This window comes from Herpailurus yagouaroundi, unplaced genomic scaffold (assembly GCF_014898765.1).
Source record: "Herpailurus yagouaroundi ecotype Mexico unplaced genomic scaffold, PumYag 100, whole genome shotgun sequence".
Classification (NCBI taxonomy): domain Eukaryota; kingdom Metazoa; phylum Chordata; class Mammalia; order Carnivora; family Felidae; genus Herpailurus; species Herpailurus yagouaroundi.
This window is the reverse complement of record NW_024412391.1, coordinates 59,831,208-59,851,079: the sequence shown is the minus strand read 5'-3', so window position 1 is coordinate 59,851,079 and position 19,872 is coordinate 59,831,208. Positions and strand designations below refer to the sequence as shown.

At 41.1% G+C, this 19,872-nt stretch overlaps 1 protein-coding gene across 1 annotated transcript in view; it reads right to left on the bottom strand.

Annotated features, from left to right (window-relative positions):
• The window catches only part of COL28A1 (collagen type XXVIII alpha 1 chain), a 177,412-nt gene that overhangs the window by 53,756 nt on the left and 103,784 nt on the right, over positions 1 to 19,872 (bottom strand). Inside the window, exons 26-27 of the mRNA XM_040471592.1 lie at positions 15,384 to 15,452; positions 10,804 to 10,872 (exon numbers count right to left, since the gene is read on the bottom strand). Coding sequence (XP_040327526.1) covers positions 10,804 to 10,872; positions 15,384 to 15,452 — 138 coding nt within the window. The remainder of the gene's footprint in view (positions 1 to 10,803; positions 10,873 to 15,383; positions 15,453 to 19,872) is intronic.

Here is a 19,872-nt window from a genome sequence, read left to right as displayed (position 1 = left end):
AAGACACATAAAAAAAGAACCTACAGCTAGATACATCATAGTGAAACTGCCTAACACCCAATAAGAAGAGAAACCATTAAAAGTCACAGAGACAAGGACAAATTATCATCTAAAGAATAGTTAGAATGATGGGTAACTTCTGAAGAACAAGAGTGGGGACCAATTGGTGAGAAAATCTTCCCTGCACTGAGAGGAAAAGCTGTGTGCCTAGAATTCTATCCTCAGAAAAACATCTTTTAAGAAGAGATTAAGGAGAAATAAATGTAGTTTCAGGCAACCAAATGGAGAGTTTACTCTAGCAGCTCTCTACCAAGGAAATTCTGAAGAATCCACCTCAGGCAGAAGGACAGTGGTTCCAGTCTGAGATGAAAGATAGATTAAAGAGGTAGAAAGGAGTACATATGCAGACAAGTCTGAATAAACAGTGATTAAGCAAAAATGACCCAAGGGATTGAAAATTAATTAAAACATGAAACAATAATGATAGGGTAGAGGTAAATAGAATTAAAGTATTCTAAGTTATTGTAGTACCCAAAAAGTTAATATGGGTATTTCATAAGGTAAATGTGAATATTTTTAAGAGTAAATATTGAAAGGGACCCCTGGGTGGCTCGGTCGGTTAAGCGTCCGACTTCGGCTCAGGTCATGATCTCACGGTCCGTGAGTTCGAGCCCCGTGTCGGGCTCTGTGCTGACAGCTCAGAGCCTGGAGCCTGTTTCAGATTCTGTGTCTCCCTCTCTCTCTGCCCCTCCCCTGTTCATGCTCTGTCTCTCTCTGTCTCAAAAATAAATAAACGTTAAAAAAAATTAAAAAAAAAAAGTAAATATTGAAAAGAGAAAAATGAGTAAATTCCAAACAAGTAAAAGGAAAATACAATAGTTAAAAAGGAGTAAACCTTAAAAGAGGGGGAAGAAAAGATTTTTAAAAAGGAACATAGAACAAGGGGGGACAAATAACCCAAAATTAGATGGTAGAAATAAATTAAAGTTCACTAATTATATTAAATGTAACTGAACTAAAAATGCTCCTGGCAAAAGACAGATGTTGCCAGACTGGACTTTTAAAAATCCAAATACATGGCGGCACCTGGGTGGCTCAGTCGGTTGGTTAAGCATCTGACTTGATGTTGACTCAGGTCATGATCTCACGGTCTGTGAATTCAAGCCCCCCATCAGGCCCTGCAGAGAGAGTGGGGAGCCTGCTTGGGATTCTCTCTCTCCCTTTCTCTCTCTCTCTCTCTCTCCCTTTCTCTCTCTCTGTGCTCTTCCCCCCTCTCAAAATAAATTAAAAAACTTAAAAAAAATCCAAATATATATTGTCTAAAAGAAACATAAAAGGATACAAAAAGGATAAGAGTAGAACATCAGGAAAATTTAACCAAGAAACAGTAACTACATTAATTTCAGGTATTAGAGGCTTTAAAGTCAAAAGCATTACTACCCCTAGTATCCTAAAAAAGTCATCATAGCCAGTTTTCGATTCTTTCTTGTATTTCCCTTTCTCCTTTTCCCTCCTAATTCCCTCTCTCTGATTCAGGCAAGTGTTCTGCCTGTTTCTCTCCATTTCAATATTCCTTGCTCTTCTCGCTCAATTTCACTTTCCTAGGGCACAATGCACTCCCGTTGGGCCCATGATTCCCAGCCTTATGATGTGAGAAGCAGTTTTGAAGAATTGCTGATTTGAAGAATTTGCTGTAGGCTGAAAGAAAGATTATTCTGGGGCTGTTTTTATCGCCTTCAGTTTGAGCCACAAATACCCATAAACTCCATACTCATGGCTTTGTTAGAGCTTCTCTGATCTCAAACAGGTAATTTACCTCATTTCCTCTGACATCTTATATTTGAAATGAGAAGTCATATCTGCAACTAGATAAGCAAAGGTGCTGATAATAAGAAACCAATAACTGTAAAGTTCTTAAGGTGTTTGTAAGAGCGTAAGAAAGTTTTGACTACAGACCAGTTGGCACTCACGGACCTGTCACAGAGGTTTGCAGTACAAAAGCATATGTCCTCAACCAGCCACACAGGAAGGGACTTGATAAGACTTTGAGTGTGTGGGGGGTATAGCGGTTCTTATAGCCTTCCCCCACAGCTACATGTACCAGCCCAGAGTCTGCCATAATTCCTAGTCTTAGGCCTGGTCATTGATAACAAAAGTTCACTAAATCCAATCCTTGGCTTTTGACAGAACTGCACTCAGGGAAACAGAAGTGCTTTTTAATATTTCTCTCTCTCTCTCTAAGTTTTTATTTATTTTGAGAGAGACAGAGCACACTAGTGGAGGAAGGGCAGAAAGAGAGAGAGGGAGACAGAGTCCTAAGCAGGCTCCATACTGTCAGCATAGAGTCCAATGCGGGCCTCACACTCATGAGCCGTGAGATCGTGACCTGAGCTGAAGTCAGACGCTTACCCAACTGAGCCACCCAAGAGCCCCTTGAAGGGCCAACTTTTAATTTCAAGATGCAAATAAAAATTTTGCATAGCATTTACCTCTGAAAATCTCAAACCGATCATTTTCCTCTTTCTGACACCTACCTTGACTTGGTTACTATAATTCCTTCAGGGAGGAGGAAGAGCAGGGGTGAATGACCTTGGTACATTACTTAGCATGTCTGTGTATCACCTATGGAATATGAAGAATGTAATACAGCCTTAGTTCCCTTCCTGAGCTCAATATCCCTGAAGAATAAAGTTGCCTCTTTCCCTGCTGAAAGAAGGGGAAAAATATGTACTAGTAATTTACTTCTAACCAAGCATTGATGGGTGGGAAAAAAAATAAAATACCTTTTGTAAATTTTCAACAGTGAAATTCATGTGCTATAAAGATGGCAGCAGCAAAGAGTTAATTTATCCATGTCCTTCATTCAACTAGGTTTTATATGGACAATATCTGTTACAAGAATGAAAAGGAATTAAATATATAATATTTATGTCTTAATATATTAAATAGACATGAATGGATGGGTAGGAAGAGGAGGGGGTGGGGGAGGAGACACAAAGGGAGGAAGAAAAAAGTCAGAACAATTTAAGATGGCAGCATGCCAGGGCGCCTGGGTGGCTCAGTAGGTTGAGCGTCCAGCTTCAGCTCAGGTCACGATCTAGTGGTTCGTGGGTTCAAGCCCCACATCGGGCTCTGTGCTGACAGCTCAGAGCCTGGAGCCTACTTCGGATTCTGTGTCTCCCTCTCACTCTGCCTCTCTCCCACTCGTGCTCTGTCTTTCTCTGCCTCTCAAAAATAAAGAAACATAATTATAAAATTAAAAATAAATAAATTAATAAATAAAATGGCAGCATGCTCACCATAATTAAAAATGAGGTACTATTAGAGTATAAGTACTTTTAGTATATAACTGCTCAAATGAAATCTTTCACATAATTTTCAAATATTTGGTGATAACAAATCTTTTTGTTCTTTTTTTAATATTCAGCATTAGCACATGGCATTGAACATTATCTTATCTTTATTACCAAGTCTTTAGTCTTTTGACTTCTCTTTGGGAATTGGGGAAACCATAGTAAAGCTTGGGGCAGGACACCATTATCTTTGGAAAAAGTGACTTAAAAAATTAGTTTTCCCTTTGGGGTTCATGGCAGTGTGAGGAGTGTGATAGAAGTCAAGCGGACTTCTGAGACCGTCACTAGCCATTGCACAAGGCTGTATCCACAGTAAATAGAGAACAAATATAAACTGATAATGATGATTCAAGTGCACTAAATTAAGAGCCTAAAATCTCCATTCCGGTTCTGATCTGGGGAATAGACTATTTTCATTGGAAATGTAATGATGAGATTGAGAAGGGAAAACCGCCTACCATATCTTCAGATTCAGATTGAGAAATTAAAAAAAAAAAAAAAAAGCCATCCTTTTTCCTAACTGGCTTGAAGGAATGAAAACCACTTGGCACAGGAGGAAAATGAAAGCATGAAGCAGTGAGAAATGCAGATGGTCTCAGAGCCAGTGCCGGTTGACGAATGTAAGCTTTCCCTCACCTGTACAACCTATGTAGAGAATACTGTGAGTGCAGTGCTATTGGTTTGGGTTTATAACCCATGTAATTGTTTTTAATTTAGTTTAAAAAATAGTAAAAGGTATAAAGGTATAATACAGGTATAAAAGGATGCCTTCGATGTCTGAAAAACAGGTTTGTGGATTTTGATTACCAGGATCAACTTTCAGCCACAGCACTTCCCACCAGAAGCACTTTGGCAGGTGTAATCCCAAAATGCTGAACTATTTTAAGGTACCTGTCATGTGGTCCTGATGACTCCTTTCGATGTAGAGGAATCATTGTGGGAATTAGAAGATCACAATATGGGAAAAGTATCAGAAGCTAATTCAAAGATGGTTTGTGGCATAAGCACACATATAATCTATGTTATGCCGTTAACTATATTCCTTATTGTTTCAGTTTAATTTTTAAGGTGTGTTCAGGTTGAATGCAGTGATTCTACCATTGCCAGGGCTAGTTTGTGTTTTAGTTTTGATGCTGCTCTTTGTAGTCACGAAGAACAAAGAAAACTTTAGGTTGAAACACCAGAAAGTCATTGTATTAAAACATGTGTGCGCATATATTTCTCTCTTAATCGTATTAACACTATCATACACATGGTTACCAGTTTAGAAGACTAGGAAATCTTCCTAATGTCAATGACTCTTAACCTTTCTGCAGGCATTTGCAACTTGGTGTAAACCAAATCTACCCCTGACTTTTTCCCCCTTAAGTCAATTTCAACAAATAAATCATTTCTATTTGACCCTTAAGTGGGGGTAATTTTCCATGCTGTAATAGTTCCACTCTAACCAAAAATCTAGTCAAATGGATTCTGGAAACGCTTTGAAACTGATCAGGTCATAGGTAGGAGCCAAAGAGAAGGCTGTGGGGCTCTCTGTGAGATGTCCACCACTCCATGTATGCTCCAAGTCTTTGAAGCTTTAGCCTTTCTGGTGAAAGGATCCCAGAAGGTGGCAAAAATACTTCTCAGTTAAAAGGGCTCTTTGAGTTTATAGAACCACCATTACTTTAATGCAGGTGAAACAAACAAAAAACTACCTAAGAAATGACATTAACCCTAAACATTGAATGAAGAATCTTAGAAAGCTCTGGGTCCTAACCTAAATTTCTAAATCAGAGGGCTTTGGAGGGTAAAGCCATTTTCTTTCTGACTGTTCTCCTGCTGGCCCTGAAAGCTGAGCTGACTCACCTACCACCACACCCATGCTGGTCTCAGATGCTATCAGTATCCTGAGTAATCCCCTAGGACACTGACCCTCTCCTCATTCCCCACATGAGCCCAATTGCTGGCTTATCTTTATTCCTGTCTGGCTCTTCCTCTTCATGCCAGGTCTGCCTCCCTCCTCTGATGTCATCTCTCTCTAGACTTTGAACCACAGCTGTGCTGCCAGGTTCCAGGTGGCTCTTGTCCTCTCACCCTGCCTTTGTCACAGATAGGAATGAGCATTTCCTGTTCCTCTCCTGGTCCCTCCAAACCTCAAGCCTCCTCCAGCTCTGTGGCTAATACTCGGCCTGTCTTCTCAAGACAAATTTCTAAATCATCCGCTGGTGCTCCTGATGCTGCGTGAAATAAGTAAGAAGATATCATGGTTCTAAGGTTTTCTTTTCAAGTTAGGATAAAAGAATGATGAAGCCAAACTCAGTCTTTGTAAGCCCAGGTAACAGAGTCTCACACTATCAGGATAGCAACTAGCCATTCTGGAAGTTGCCATGGAGACTACTCTTACCTTGTGTTTGCTTCTGGAAGCACCAATATACTTCAGAACAACAAATCACTTTAACTTTGCCATTGTTCCTAGAGATGGGTTAAATTATGTGTGGCATTAATGCTAGCTCTTCACCAAATCTGTGGTTCTTCTTCCTGGTCACATAGCTGTACTGCCTTTCCACAAAACTAATTCCAGCCAGTAGAATGGGGGCAGAGGTGATGTATGTCAACACCTGCCCAAGACTTTGAAGAAGCAGGTGTGCCTCTTTCACACTGTCCCTATCTGCCTGCTGGGAATAAGTGGTAAAGAGGCCCAGCACGTGGAGGAAGCATCAATGGCAGATGAGGTTCTCTCAAATTCTAAATGAAAGAAAATTGTCCACCAAAAAGGAACACCTACCTTGGCCTGTTATGTGAGCAAACATACTGTATGTGAGCTCTACTGTTTTTGAGCCGTTATTCCTTTTGGAATAATGGAGCCAGGCCCACACTAAGTCACACAACCAAGATTTTATGTTGTAGAGCATGAAATCATTTGAATGCCAGAATTCTGAGCCTTCATCCTGGAAAATAGAAAGGGGACTAGTGGAAAGTGAGGGAAGCAGGGAAGGAATAATAATGTGACTAACCATAAATATTTGTTGCCTATATAACTATGTGCCGAGTCCCGGGTTAAATGTGTTATACATACAGTCTCATTTAATTCCATCTCTTCTTTATGATATTTTAGGCAATTATACTATTATTATCTCCATTATTCAGATATGAAAACTGAGGCCAGGTTGCAGGACTGAGGAAGCCATGATTCAAATCTGTTGACTCCACAGCCAACCTCTGATTGAGTACTCAGTACTGTGTCCTGGGCCCTTTGTGCAATTTTATCTTCACAATGCCTTGTAAAATAGGCTGTCGTATCTCCATTTTAAAGATGAAGAAACTGAGGGTCAAGGATTTATCCAAGCTTACACAACTAGCAAGATTCAGCCCAAGGTCTGTGTAGCTCTCTCTCAAGCTCATTTTCTTCCCATCATGCTTTGAGGTCAGACTATAGGTAGAGGGGGGAGATCATTTGGATGGAGTTTCCCTCCATTTCTGGGCTCCAGTTGTCTTGGAGGTTAATCCTTTAACTCTATAACCATGTGACCACTCCCATCATCACTATTTACCTGCTTCAGAGATATTGGGATTTCTGCCAGATAATGTTCACTAGATTCCCCTAGCATGTCACTGAGGCTATTTTTCACACTGGCTGGGCCTAAATATCAGCCCTTCCTGTGTCACAGCCTAACTGCAGGGAGAGTTCCCTCAGCCAGGTTTGGATCAGTCATGCTCAGGCCTAAATACAGAATGGAAGCCAATGCCATAGAAGCATATTTTTTTTTAATGAGTGAAGGGTTTATGTCCATCAGGAATTATAGTAGATACCAGTCCACAAATCTACCTCAGAAACTCCTGAAATCACGGAGGGCCACTAGGAATCTTATTTTTATAAATACCGATTGATTCTCTGAGAAAAAGCACTACAGGAATGTCAGAGCTGATCAGGACACTGGAACTGACTTCAACAAAGATGGAGAGAGGAAAACTGGCCCACACTCTCATTACATCCCTCCTGGACTCTAGGAGGTTGGATGGTTGACATATCATGGAATCCCTTAAGACCTCACCCCATTTCTCCTCCCTCCTGACTTAATCTGGAGGATTACCGGCATATATATAGTCCATATTTAGGGAAACGGTCAGCGTTCACAGTGGGACAAGATGGTGGAATAACATAAACTCCTGGTCTATGCCATGAACCTGAAAGACCAAAGCCAAGAAGCCACGCTCCCAGATTCACCCATTCAATCAATAGACATTTGTAGTTGAGAGAAAGCAATGAAGTCTCCGAAGGAGCCAGAGATTCTTTGCAATGCAGAGCCAGCTGAGTCACAGTGAGGACTGCAGAGAAACTGCAGGAGGCTGCCCGGGTGCCCACGGGGAGTGAGCCCATCAGGTTTTCATGTTTCCCAGGACCAAGGCTGCCATGGCAACAGCCCTATATGGTCCCAGAGCTTCAGGAAAGGCAGGAAGAGAGGGTTACCAGAAGGTCACACTCTTTCATATGGAAAATCAGGAGAATACATAGGGGTATGGGAAGGGGAGGGCCCACATTCCTCATAGTCAGTGCACATCCAGTCTACAGATGGTAGACAGAGTGAGTCTTTGCTAATACCTCTCTGATCATGTCATCCTTCCCTGACTTTCAATTACTCTTAGGGTGAAGACTAAACTCATTACTGTGCACTACATTAAGCCCAATTTATTCCATGTACTACCCCTCCATACTCTCTGGAGTTCAGAGTGTGATTATTTTATAGCCTGTAAACTCTATGAGGACTAAATTCCTGTCTTTTCAGTCATCATTTTATATTGCACTTAACTTATTTGCCTGACACAGATGGTGTTCAATCAGTATTGGTTGGTTGGTTGGTTGGTTGATGAGTAACTGACTGAGACACAATATTTTGGCAACAGGGTCCTCTGGGTGGCTCAGTCAGTTAAATGTCTGATGCGGGATTTCGGCTCAAGTCATGATCTCATGGTTCCTGAGACTGAACCCCATGTAGGGCTCTGCCCTGATAGCACATAGCCAGCTTGGGATTCTCTCTCTCTCCCTCTCTCTCTCTCTCTCTCTCTCTCTGCCCCACCCCTTCACTCTCTCTCTCTCTTTCTCTCTCTCTCTCAAAACAAATAAACTTAGAAAAATATTTTAGCAACAAAATTAGGTGGGTGTTGGAGCAAATACCTCTGTGATTGTAACCCAATCCCCATTTTCCCTGTGGTTGGGACAGTATGAGAGACGGGCATAGATCATACCCCAATGTTAAATGTTACCAGCGACAAGGGCTTCCATCAAAGACTTACCAGCAGAAGTGAGTTTTACTAATTCAAATGGGTTTTTAGAAAGAGGTGGGAAATGGGCCAACAAATGAACATAAATGATATTTTACTCACCACATAGCCCTAAAATAACTTGGAGGAACACCAGTTCCCTCCCTTTTTTCCGTGATGGTATAACCCAGGGTCAAGAAAATGAGGTGGCAGTCCTGAGTAAAATAGGCTCGCCCTGTTGCCAACAGGATGCCAGGCAATCCAGTATGTCTAGAGAGGTTCTATGAGGCCACCGTGGTCAGGGTTCACTGCCAAGTAGTATCAGGCCACAGTCCTCAGAGTGTATCTCATTTCTGCTAGCCCTGGATATGTGACAGTTTTAATTTTGGTTCCTTCCCTATCGTGGTAGGCTTCACGGTATCAGAGATTCACTCGAGATGGACTTTGAACATAGCATAACGTGGTGGGCAAAATAAAAGACAAGTGGTGAGGAAGGCAGGGCACCTCAGTAGGGTTGGTGAGCACTACGTGCAACCCAGGCCACTCCTTGTTGAATAAGGAAGTATTTCCTGGATCATGAAAAAGAAAAACTGGCACCAGATTTAACACGGTGGCAATAAGGAACTAACGGCACATGTGAATGGAGCTCCTGTTGGCGGAAAGACCAGTGATCGAACGTGGCTTCATTGCTTAAACAAACCCATGCAAAGGTATCTATAGAGCATTACTATCTTTTAACCGTAGAATTTTAAGATTAAGTATGAGAGCGATGTTGTTTACAAGGAGCAGTTTTTTGCTGTATCTTCCAGTGCTAGTAAAATATCAGCAACATGTTAACTGTCAGGCCTTCCCTTGGATACTCAGCCCCACAGACGAGCAACTGTTATTGAAAAGACCTGACATGGAAGCCTCAGACATTGGGAGAGAGACAGAAAGATTTAACACAGATTCAGTGAGTTTTTCTTCTGACAAACCTCACTTTTTACACAGGAGTAGGCAGTTTATTTTCTCAACACTGGATTTCACAATTATTATCTTAAGCTCCCACTGTCTCCTACTTGCTAAGAAATTCTATTTGTTTTCTGTTTTTATTTTGTTGCCTTTTTTTTTTTTTTGAGAGAGAGAGAGAGAGAGAGAGAGAGAGAGAGAGAGAGAGAGAGCGCACACAAGCAGGGAATGGGCAGAGGGAGAGGGAGAGAGAATCTTAAGCAGGCTCCACGCCTGCACAGAGCCCGATGCAGGGCTCAATCCCACAACTTTGGCATCATAACCTGAGTGGAAACCAGGAGTTGGGTGTTTAACCGACTGAGCCACCCAGGCATCCCAAGAAATCCTATTTGAAAAACAGTTTATTTTGAACGTTTCAATTTTTAAGAGTCAATACCAACTATGCAGGGGATGAATTACTCAGTTTCAAAGTTTAACTGTGGTAAAAACAATAGAAGTTTTTTAGGGAGAAACTACAATGTGAATGAGTAAAAAACAAAAATTAAAAATAATAAATGAACATAGGAGATGTAGAAAAGGAAATTGTTTGAAATTACATTGCAACCATTAGATGCCAAATTTTGTCTGCTGAGACATGGGGCACCCTGGGAGTTGCACCTTGCTGGATAGGCTTATTGCTGCTGAGGCAGAAATACAGCAGAATAGAGGTGGCTGTGGATTCCAATAACACAGACTCAGGGTTGAGAGCCACGGTTCTCACCCCAGATGCTCAGGAGAATCACCTGGGGGGGCTTTTAAGCCCACAGTATTCAAGCACTACCCCGAGAGATTCAGATTTCATTCTTCTGGGGTAGGTTGTCAGTATTATTCATGAAGTTCCCCAGGCAGTTCCACTGTGAGCTAAGACTAGGAAATCTTAGGCTAAGAATGGAAGATACAGTTGAGGAAGGTAAGAGAGAGAGAGAGAACACACAGCTGGGCATAAATTCTCCACTCAGCTCAGAGACCCACAAGAACAACAAACCTACTGTAACAAATTTCACCAAGCAATTTATGTAATGTCTAGTGTTCATGAAAACCAATGTACTTACACCATTTATACACTTCTGGATTGTGTCTCTAAAGTACTGGAGGTAATTTTGCCCGCTAAGCTTATATTAAATTCATTTCATTATAGTCATGTTTTTATATTATCCGTAACCTCTTTTCTCATCGTTCTGGCGAATTGAGAGATGACTCTCGTGCGATCACATCCACTTACTTTAATTCCTTGTAATCCGTAGCCAGGGGGGCCAGGAGGGCCAGGCAGGCCTTTCTGCCCAATATTTCCCTGTTGGAAGATGAAGAGAAACCAAAGAGAAACATGAGGAGATTTAGGAAGAAGCAATGTATCTCTGCTCTTGTCTTCCTTCTTCCTTCAGTCCTATCAGGACCTGCATCTGTGCACCCCACAAGCTAGATCATATTTTTTATAAAGCAGTGTTTTTCCAAAAATTTTAAGCCACAGAATCCTTTGTGAAAATCTTACACATAATCCAAATGTAAGTAAAGAGGCAGGGCAGGGCTGCTTGACCAAAGACGAGTGTTGTCCCAGTCACCTTGTCTGCTTGGGCTCCTCTGGTTGAACCTACCACCAACCCCTAGAACACCAGGGGTGTGAAGGCTGCTCACACATAATTCTGTGTAGCCTCCAATGTGTTGTTCCATTTCAACATGGAGTGCTATTCACCGGGCTTGCAGTGAAAGGTTCAGTGGATCAGTATCAAACTTTTTTTTTTTAATTTTATTTACACCCAAATTAGTTAGCATATAGTGAAACAATGATTTCAGGAGTAGATTCCTTAATGCCCCTTACCCATTTAGCCCATCCCGCCTCCCACAACCCCTCCCGTAACCCTCAGTTTGTTCTCCATATTTATGAGTCTCTTCTGTTTTGTCCCCCTCCCTGTTTTTATATTATTTTTGTTTCCCTTCCTTTATGTTCATCTGTTTTGTCTCTTAAAGCTCTCATATGAGTGAAGTCATATGATATTTGTCTTTCTCTGACTGACTGATTTCACTTAGCATAACACCCTCCAGTTCCATCCATGTAGCTGCAAATGGCAAGATTTCATTCTTTTTGATTGCTGAGTGATACAGTATCGAACTTTTAAGAAAATCTGCAAATGAAGCAGAAAGTGTAGCACTGCCCAGTGTGTGCATTCTGCAGCACAAGTTAACCCCACGCTTCTTGGGGAAAGTCTCCTGTGGTCAAATGAGATTGGAAAATGTTCTATCCCACCGTGTGTGCCTCTCCTTGGAGATCCCTAGTGCATACAGGCATACCTTGTTTTATCGTGCTTCGCTCTTGTGCTTCCCAGACACTGCATCTTTTACAGATTGAAGGCTTGTGGCAACCCTGTGTCAGGCAAGTCTATCCGTGCCATTATTGCAATAGCATTTGCTAACTTCCTGTCTCTGTCACGTTTTGGTAATTCTCACAATATTTCAAACTTTTTCATTATTATTATATATATTTGTTATGGTGATCTCTGATCAGTGATCTTTTTTTTAAGTTGATTTTTTTTATCTTGGGGGGCAGGGAGAAGAACAAGCTAGGGAGGGGCAGAGAGAGAATCCCGAGCAGGATCTGTTCTGTCTCCCACTTATTAAGAAATTCTATTTGTTTTCTGAGAGAGAGAGCACGCATGTGCACAAATGAGATGCAAAGAGAGAGGGAGAGAGAGCATGTGCATAAGCAAGGGACAGAGAGAGAGAGGGAGAGAGAATCTTAAGCAGGCTCCACACACAATGCAGAGCCCAACACAGGGCTAGATCTCAGGACCATGAACTCATGACCTGAGCTGAAATCAAAAATCAAAGGCTTAACCGACTGAACCATTGAGGTGCCCCTGATCAGTGATCTTTGGTGTTACTATCATAATTCGTGGGGGGGGGGGGGCCAGGACACAAACCACACCCGTATAAGACAGCGAACTTAATCTATAAACGTTGTATGTGTTCTGACTGCTCCAGCAATGGGGACATTCTCCTGTCTCTCTCCCTCTCCTCAGGCATCTCTATTCCCTGAGACACAAGAATATTAGGGGCTGATGCAGCTGGTGACCTGAAGTTGAAGCCAGTTATCATTTACCATTTTTAAAATCCTAGGGCTCTTAAGAATTATGCTAAATCCACTTGGCTTATGCTCTATAAGGAGAACAATAATGCCCGAATGACATCTGTTTGCAACACAGTTTACTGAATATTTCAAACCTACTGTTGAGGTTTACTGCTGAGGAAAAAAAAAAAAAAGAAAAAAGATCCCTTTCAAAATATTGACAGTGCTTGTGGTCACCCAAGAGCAACTGATGGAAACAGACAATGAAAGTTGGGTTGTGTTCATGCCTGCTAACACAACATCCATTCTGCAGCCCATGGATCAGGGAGTAATTTTGACTTTTAAGTCTTATTTAAGAAATACAGGGGTGCCTGGGTGGCTCAGTGAGTTAAGAGCCCAACTTCAGCTCAGGTCATGATCTTCCAGTGGATGGGTTCATGCCCACATCAGGCTCTGAGCCTGGAGCCTGCTTCAGATTCTGTGTCTCCTTCTCTCTCTGCCCCTCCCCCACTCATGCGTGTTCTCTCTTTCTCTCTCTCTCTCAAAAATAAATAAACATAAAAAAAAAAAAAAAGAAGAAATACATTTTGTGGAGCACCTGAGTAGCTCAGTCAGTTAAGCATCTAACTTCAGCTCAGGTCATGGTCTCGGGATTCTTGAGTTTGAGGCCTGAGCCAGGCTCTGAGCTGACAATGCGGAGCTTTTTGGGATTCTCTCTCTCCCTCTCTTGCTGCACCTCCCCTGCTTGTGCTCTGTCTCTCTCTCAAAACAGATAAACATTAAAAAAAAAAAAAAAAGGAAATACATTTTGTTGTAGGAAATGTGAAGAATTACTGAAATGAAAACAAAGAATTTAGAATATTGAATAAACTTAGTTGATAAAGCAGTGGCAGCATTTGAGAAGACGACTCCAATTTTGGAAGAAGATCTATTCTGGGTAAAATGCTATCTAACGCGTGCTACAAAGAAATCGTTTGTGAAAGGAAAAGTCAATCAATGCGGCTAACTTCATTGTCTTATTTTAAGAAATTGTCACAACCTGCAGCAACCCCCACCTTCATCAGCCAGTGACCTTTAACATGGAATTAAGACCCTGTACCAGCAAAATGATTACAACTCACTGAAAGCTCAGAGGATGGTTAGCATCTTTAGCCATAAAGCATTTTTAATTAAGGTATATTCATTGGGCTTTTTTAGACATAATGCTATTGCACCCTTAATAGACTAGAAGATAATGGTTTTATATGCACTGGGAAGCCAAAAAATTCATTTGACTCTCTTTAGTGTGGTACTTGCTTTATTATGGTGGTCTGGAAATGAACCCTCAGTGTCTCCAAGGTATGCCTATATGAATATATTAAAGCCTCTAAAAAGTCCCACAATAGAGAGATTAGTTTGACTTTGCTTATTCCAGAAGTTCCCAAAGTAACATTTGATGGAATAAACTTTTGAGCAAGGCTGGATGAACATAAGTTACAGTACAAGTCAGTCTTTTTTTCTTTCCACTATAGGCAAAAGCTTTATTTATTTATTTTCTGATTGTAAGAGGAACACCTGTTCACTTGAAGAAAATAACAAACAAAAACTAAAACTAAAAACAGAAATAAAGATAACAATGAAGAAGGAAAAATGGACCCCTCTTTCCACCACCCAGTGATAACAACTACTAACATCTTGGGTATGTCTTCATCCATATCAAGTGATCCATAAAGTTAAGAAATCGCCTACTGCCAGAATGAAGTTGATGGACAAAAAAGGATAAACTAAGAATCGTGGTAATTCTGGGATCCTCAGAAAAATCTTTGACTCATAGAGCCTTTTCCCTTTCCTCTCTGATAATGGGGCTCTCATTCATTTCTGTGCATCTTGGTCATGAATATACATGTTTGAAATTTGCATGTGTAATGAGAGGCTCCCTGACGCCCGTTTTCCCTATGAACATGCCTGATACTTTTTTATTTTAGTTTTTGAACAAATCAAAGAATTTTTTGTTGGGCATGTGAATCAATGGTTAAAACAGGGCTTCTGAGCCTCTGAACTCTTGCCATTTTGAGCTGCCTAATTCTTTGTGATGGGTGCTATCTTGTGTACAGTATGATGTTTAGCAGCATCCTGGGCCCCCAGCTACTACCTGCCAGTAGCACTCCTTCCCTGGTTGTGACACCCAAAAATGATTCCAGACATTGCCAAATGTCTCCTGGGCGCAGACCAGGAAGGCAAGAACTCCCTCATTGAAAAACACTTGATTAAGAGAATGAAAGATGAATAATCACCAAAAGGGACATGGAAAAAGAAAGAGGAATAGAAAACAGAGCAAAGGGATCCAGAGGCAGTTTCTTTCATGTTTTATGGGGGCAATAAATCTGGACCCTTGCACTGAGGCCCTAACAGAGTGGACTACGCACATATGTCACAATAGATACATTAGCAGGTGTTCTGTTAAAAGGCCAGCAGAGGCGCCTCCGACCAAAGTGAAGATGTGCTTCTTAAGGAGAGCACAGCCTTTAAGAAACCTGGAAATATTTTGAGCATTTTGCAACCACTTCCTAATTTCTTTGGGGGAAATAAATGGCTTTATGAAATTATGATCTATTTTACTGAAAGCTCACATAATATGAGAAACTGAGACTTTTCATCAGCAATCAAGAAAAAATAAGTCAACGCTAAAATAAACATTTGCTATGAAGTTAATGTTCACTTGGTACCTGACCTTCACACAGAGCACAGAATTTAAGACTCACCTTTGGCCCCTGGGTTCCTATGCCCCGAGGCCCAGAGGGACCTGGGGGGCCTCTGACACCAGGCTCTCCCTGAAAAGACACAATGAATGACAAGTCACTGATTAAAGTGAAGCTTTATGTGGTATATTTTATATAAAATGTCATATTTCATATTAACAATATTCCATATGAACTTTCATGTAAGAAAATATATTTTAAAACCCAAACCCTTGAATTTGAGATATTAATTGGGGCCTTTTCTATCAGCTCACTTCCCTATACTTGACAAAGGGAATGTTATCGCCCTTTGTTTTCACTTCTTATTGCCATTTATGCAATCTTCCAGCCAACTGATATGGGTACACTTCAAAGCAATCAAGTCAGTTAACTTGTGACAACATTCCTAGGTGCTTTTTTTCAGAGCTCCCTTCTCTGGAATTGGAAGTGCCACCATTGTGAGTGGAGAGAGAAAGACGAGACAAGAATAAAAAGAAACCATTGAAAGGTAGAGCTCCAACCCGAACTAGTCCCTCCTGTTCTTTCATATAACAAAGATTATGCTACTTGGGGTACGGATGAACTTTGTGATACTTCTGCCCCAAGAGCAGTTGAGGCTCCAGGAAAATTCCTATAAAGTGTTTTCAGAGTCCCGTAAGTGTTTTAGAACAGGCAACTAGCCCAGAGAAAAGGTAGGGCTTAATTGGGGTAGGTCCGGCCCTGTGCCTAGACCCATGTGAGATGTGAATGATAGGAAGAAGCAGAGAAATGAAAATCTCTTCATCAAACCACCTTCTATGTACCCAGCACTGTGCTGTGCACGTTCACATATGCTAAGTGATGTAATTTAGTACTCGCGACAATTCTGCATCACAGTGATGACTAACTTACCTAACTTCTCTGAACCTCAGTAAATTCATCAGATACACAGAAAGTCATACTTACATTTCATGGGGAGACAGAGAAGTGAGACAAAGAATGTGAGTGTGTCTATCACAACGTCTAGCTGAGTAGGCACTTGGGAAATATTAACTCCTTATTGCAGCTTTTGTCTTTAAAAAAATTTTAAGTGTTTATTTATTTTTGAGAGAGAGACAGAGTGTGAATAGGGAAGGGACAGAGACAGAAGGAGACACAGAATCCGAAGCAGGCTCCAGGCTCTGAGCCGTCTGCACAGAGCCCAATGCGGGACTCAAACCCACGAACTGTGAGATCATGACCTGAGCTGAAGTCAGATGCTTAACCAACTGAGCCACCCAGGTGCTCCTCATTGCAGCTTTTATTAAAGAGGAAACTAAAGTTAGCCCAAAGCTGCACAGCTATTGAGAAGTAGGACTAGGAGGACAAGGAGAAGGAGGAACCCTCAGTTGCTGGTACAGCCACTTAGGAAAAGTTTGGTAGTTTCTTAAAAAGTTCAGCATCAATTTACCATAAGATCTAGTAATTTTACTCCTGCACCCAAGGGAAATGAAAACATATGTCCACACAAAGACTTACAAATGAATGCTTTTAGCAGAGTCGTTCATAATAGCTACAAACTAGAAACCCTCTAAATGCCCATCAACTGATAAATGGATAGACAAAGCGTGGTATATTCCACAGTAAAAAGGAATGGACTACGGCTGTATGCTACAACAGGGGTGAGCCTCAAAAGCATTAATCTCAATAAAAGAAGCCAGATATATGAGACCACACATTGCTTGATTCCATTTGTATGAAAAGTCCAGAGAAGGAGAATCTATAGAGATAGAAAGCAAATCCATAATTGCCTGGGACCAGGAATAGGAACTAGGACAGGATTAACTGTAAATGGGCATAAGGGATTTTATTGAGAGGAAGAAAGTGTTCTAAAACTGATTTATGGTGAGGCCATACAACTCGCTAAATGTACTTTAAAAATCATTGAAAAATACACTTGGAATGGGTGAGTTCTGTGATATATAAAATATGCCTCAGTGAAATTATAAAGAAAAAAGGACAGAAACCAAAGCCAGGCTTTGAAGGTAAATCTCCCAAGCTCTTGTCCCAGGTTCGCTTTCATCCATGTTCTGTTAGGAGCTAAATACCTTATAGATTTCAACAGTGCAAAGATCATGGATTATAAGAAATGATGACATTGTTTATCTAGCAAAATAGCCCATCCTTATTTAAATTTACTCTCTATGTATAAATCCTAAAGTACTTCTAGAGAAAACAAGGCCTTAAAAGAATTAGAAAGCATTTAAGCTTTATTTTATTACTGACTTAATTCTTTCAATCTCTCTTTTCATAATTACCTATTTTCCTTGTGCTTGCAGACCACTTTTATGATGTGGGTCTCCTGTTACCGTCTCTTCCACTTAGTTCTTAGCTGCTTTTGTGGTCACAGGTACTAATTCTCTAACGCCTCTCTCCTTCTGCCTCCCAACTTTTGGGTCTTAATTGACCCCCAGATTCTCCCGGCTTAAATGATCTCTCCTGTCATCAAAAGCTCCAAGTAGAGAACATGAACATGTCCTATATCACATACATTTCTGCTGTCTCTCCTTTCCTAAGTATCTCTGATGTGCCTTTAGAGGCAGTATATGTAAGTTCGCTGGGGGAGGGTCTCCAGCTATACCTGACTCACACTCACGCTGCATTTTGATACCCTCCAGCAAAACAGAACCCAGGTAAATATACTTCAGTAGATTTTACCCAAAATCATTCAACGTTTTATCAAAAATAATTGTCTTCTTTGCCTGGTTACTGTCAACTCCACCCCAGATACAATGGCTCCCTCTCTTGTGTTTCTATTCACCTCTCCCCTTCCACAGTGAGGTTGGAAAGCATATGGCTGCAACCTGCTATGCGATGGGGAGTACACAGCCCCACCTGGAAAGAATTCTGCTAAGAAAAACAGAACCTGTATTGAGGAAGTCTCTAAATCTGAGGATGCGGAAACCAGAGGATGTTTCTGTACAACCAGAGGATGTAGAAACATGTAACACCATAAGAATAGCGTGGGGTACTTCAGTGTGTTAAGTAAGCATCTGACTTCCGCTCAGGTTGTGATCTCGCAGTCAGTGAGTTCAAGCCCCGCATCCAGCTCTGTGCGGACAGCTCGAAGACTGGAGCCTGCTTCAGATTCTGTAACTCCCTCTCTCTCTGCTCCTCCCCAGCTCGCTCTCATGCATGTGCTCTCTCTCTCTCAAAAATAAACATTAAAAAAAAAAAAATAGCGAGGATGAGACCCTCAAGGACACAGAACTCATCTACACAGAAAGCCCAAGGAAAAAACAAAGGATGACTAACCTTTGATTAAAAGAGACTTACGAAGCATCTCAATCAAATGCAATGTGTGGACATCATTTGGATCCCAATTCAAACAAACCAACTGCAACAAATTTGTAAGACAAGCTGGTAAATTTGTTTTTTGTTTTTAATTTTTTTAACGTTTATTTATTTTTGAGACAGAGAGAGACAGAGCATGAACGGGGGAGGGTCAGAGAGAGGGAGACACAGAATCTGAAACAGGCTCCAGGCTCTGAGCTGTCAGCACAGAGGCCGACGCGGGGCTCGAACTCACGGACCGTGAGATCATGACCTGAGCCGAAGTCGGCCGCCTAACCGACTGAGCTACCCAGGCGCCCCTCAAGCTGGTAAATTTGAACAGCGGATATTTGGTGATACTAAGAAATTATTAATATTGTTTAAGGTTTGTTAATGGTACTACAATTACATTTTTAAAATTTTTTAATGTTTATTTTTGAGAGAGAGAGAGAGAGAGAGGGAGAGAGAGAGAGAGACAGAACATGAGTGTGGGAGGGGCAGAGAGCAAGATGGAGACACAGAATCTGAAGCAGGCTCCAGGCTCCAAGCTGTCAGCACAGAGCCTGAACTCACAAACGCGAGATCATGACCTGAGTCAAAGTCGGATGCTCAATCGACTGATCTACCCAGGCGCCCCTACAGTTATGTTTTTAAAAACAGCTTTTAATTTGAGATATACATACTAAACCTTTATATGAGAGATGTGTGGGATAGGCTTCAAAGTAATGCAGCAGGAGAGGGGGAAGAAGATAATAGAAGATTGGCCACATACTGATAGTTGTTGAAGTGCAACAGGCAAATGGGAGTTCATTTTACTAGCCTTTCTACTTCTATATGTGCTTGATAATTTTCAGAATAAAATGTTTTTAATAGTATTTTTAAAATCCATCAACAATATCTGATAACAATCTCACCAGTGAAGGGGAGGAAAGGTTACTGTGATGTTCACCTTTAATGAGAAGAAGAATACAAGATTTTAAAGACAAAAATATGGCAAAGGGTAAAAGCACACAAGTGGATTCAGTATCATTAGAACGTACATGTCTTTGATGCATTCTTGGCATGTCCCAAATGTTATATGACTTTTAAAAATTAAGTATATGGAGGCAAGGTAGGAGATTTTTTTAACTGAGTAAATATTTCTTTTAAGAAAGAATTCAATACTCTACAATTTAATTCGTGGTATTTTGTGTGTGTGTGTGTGTGTGTGTGTGTGTGTGTG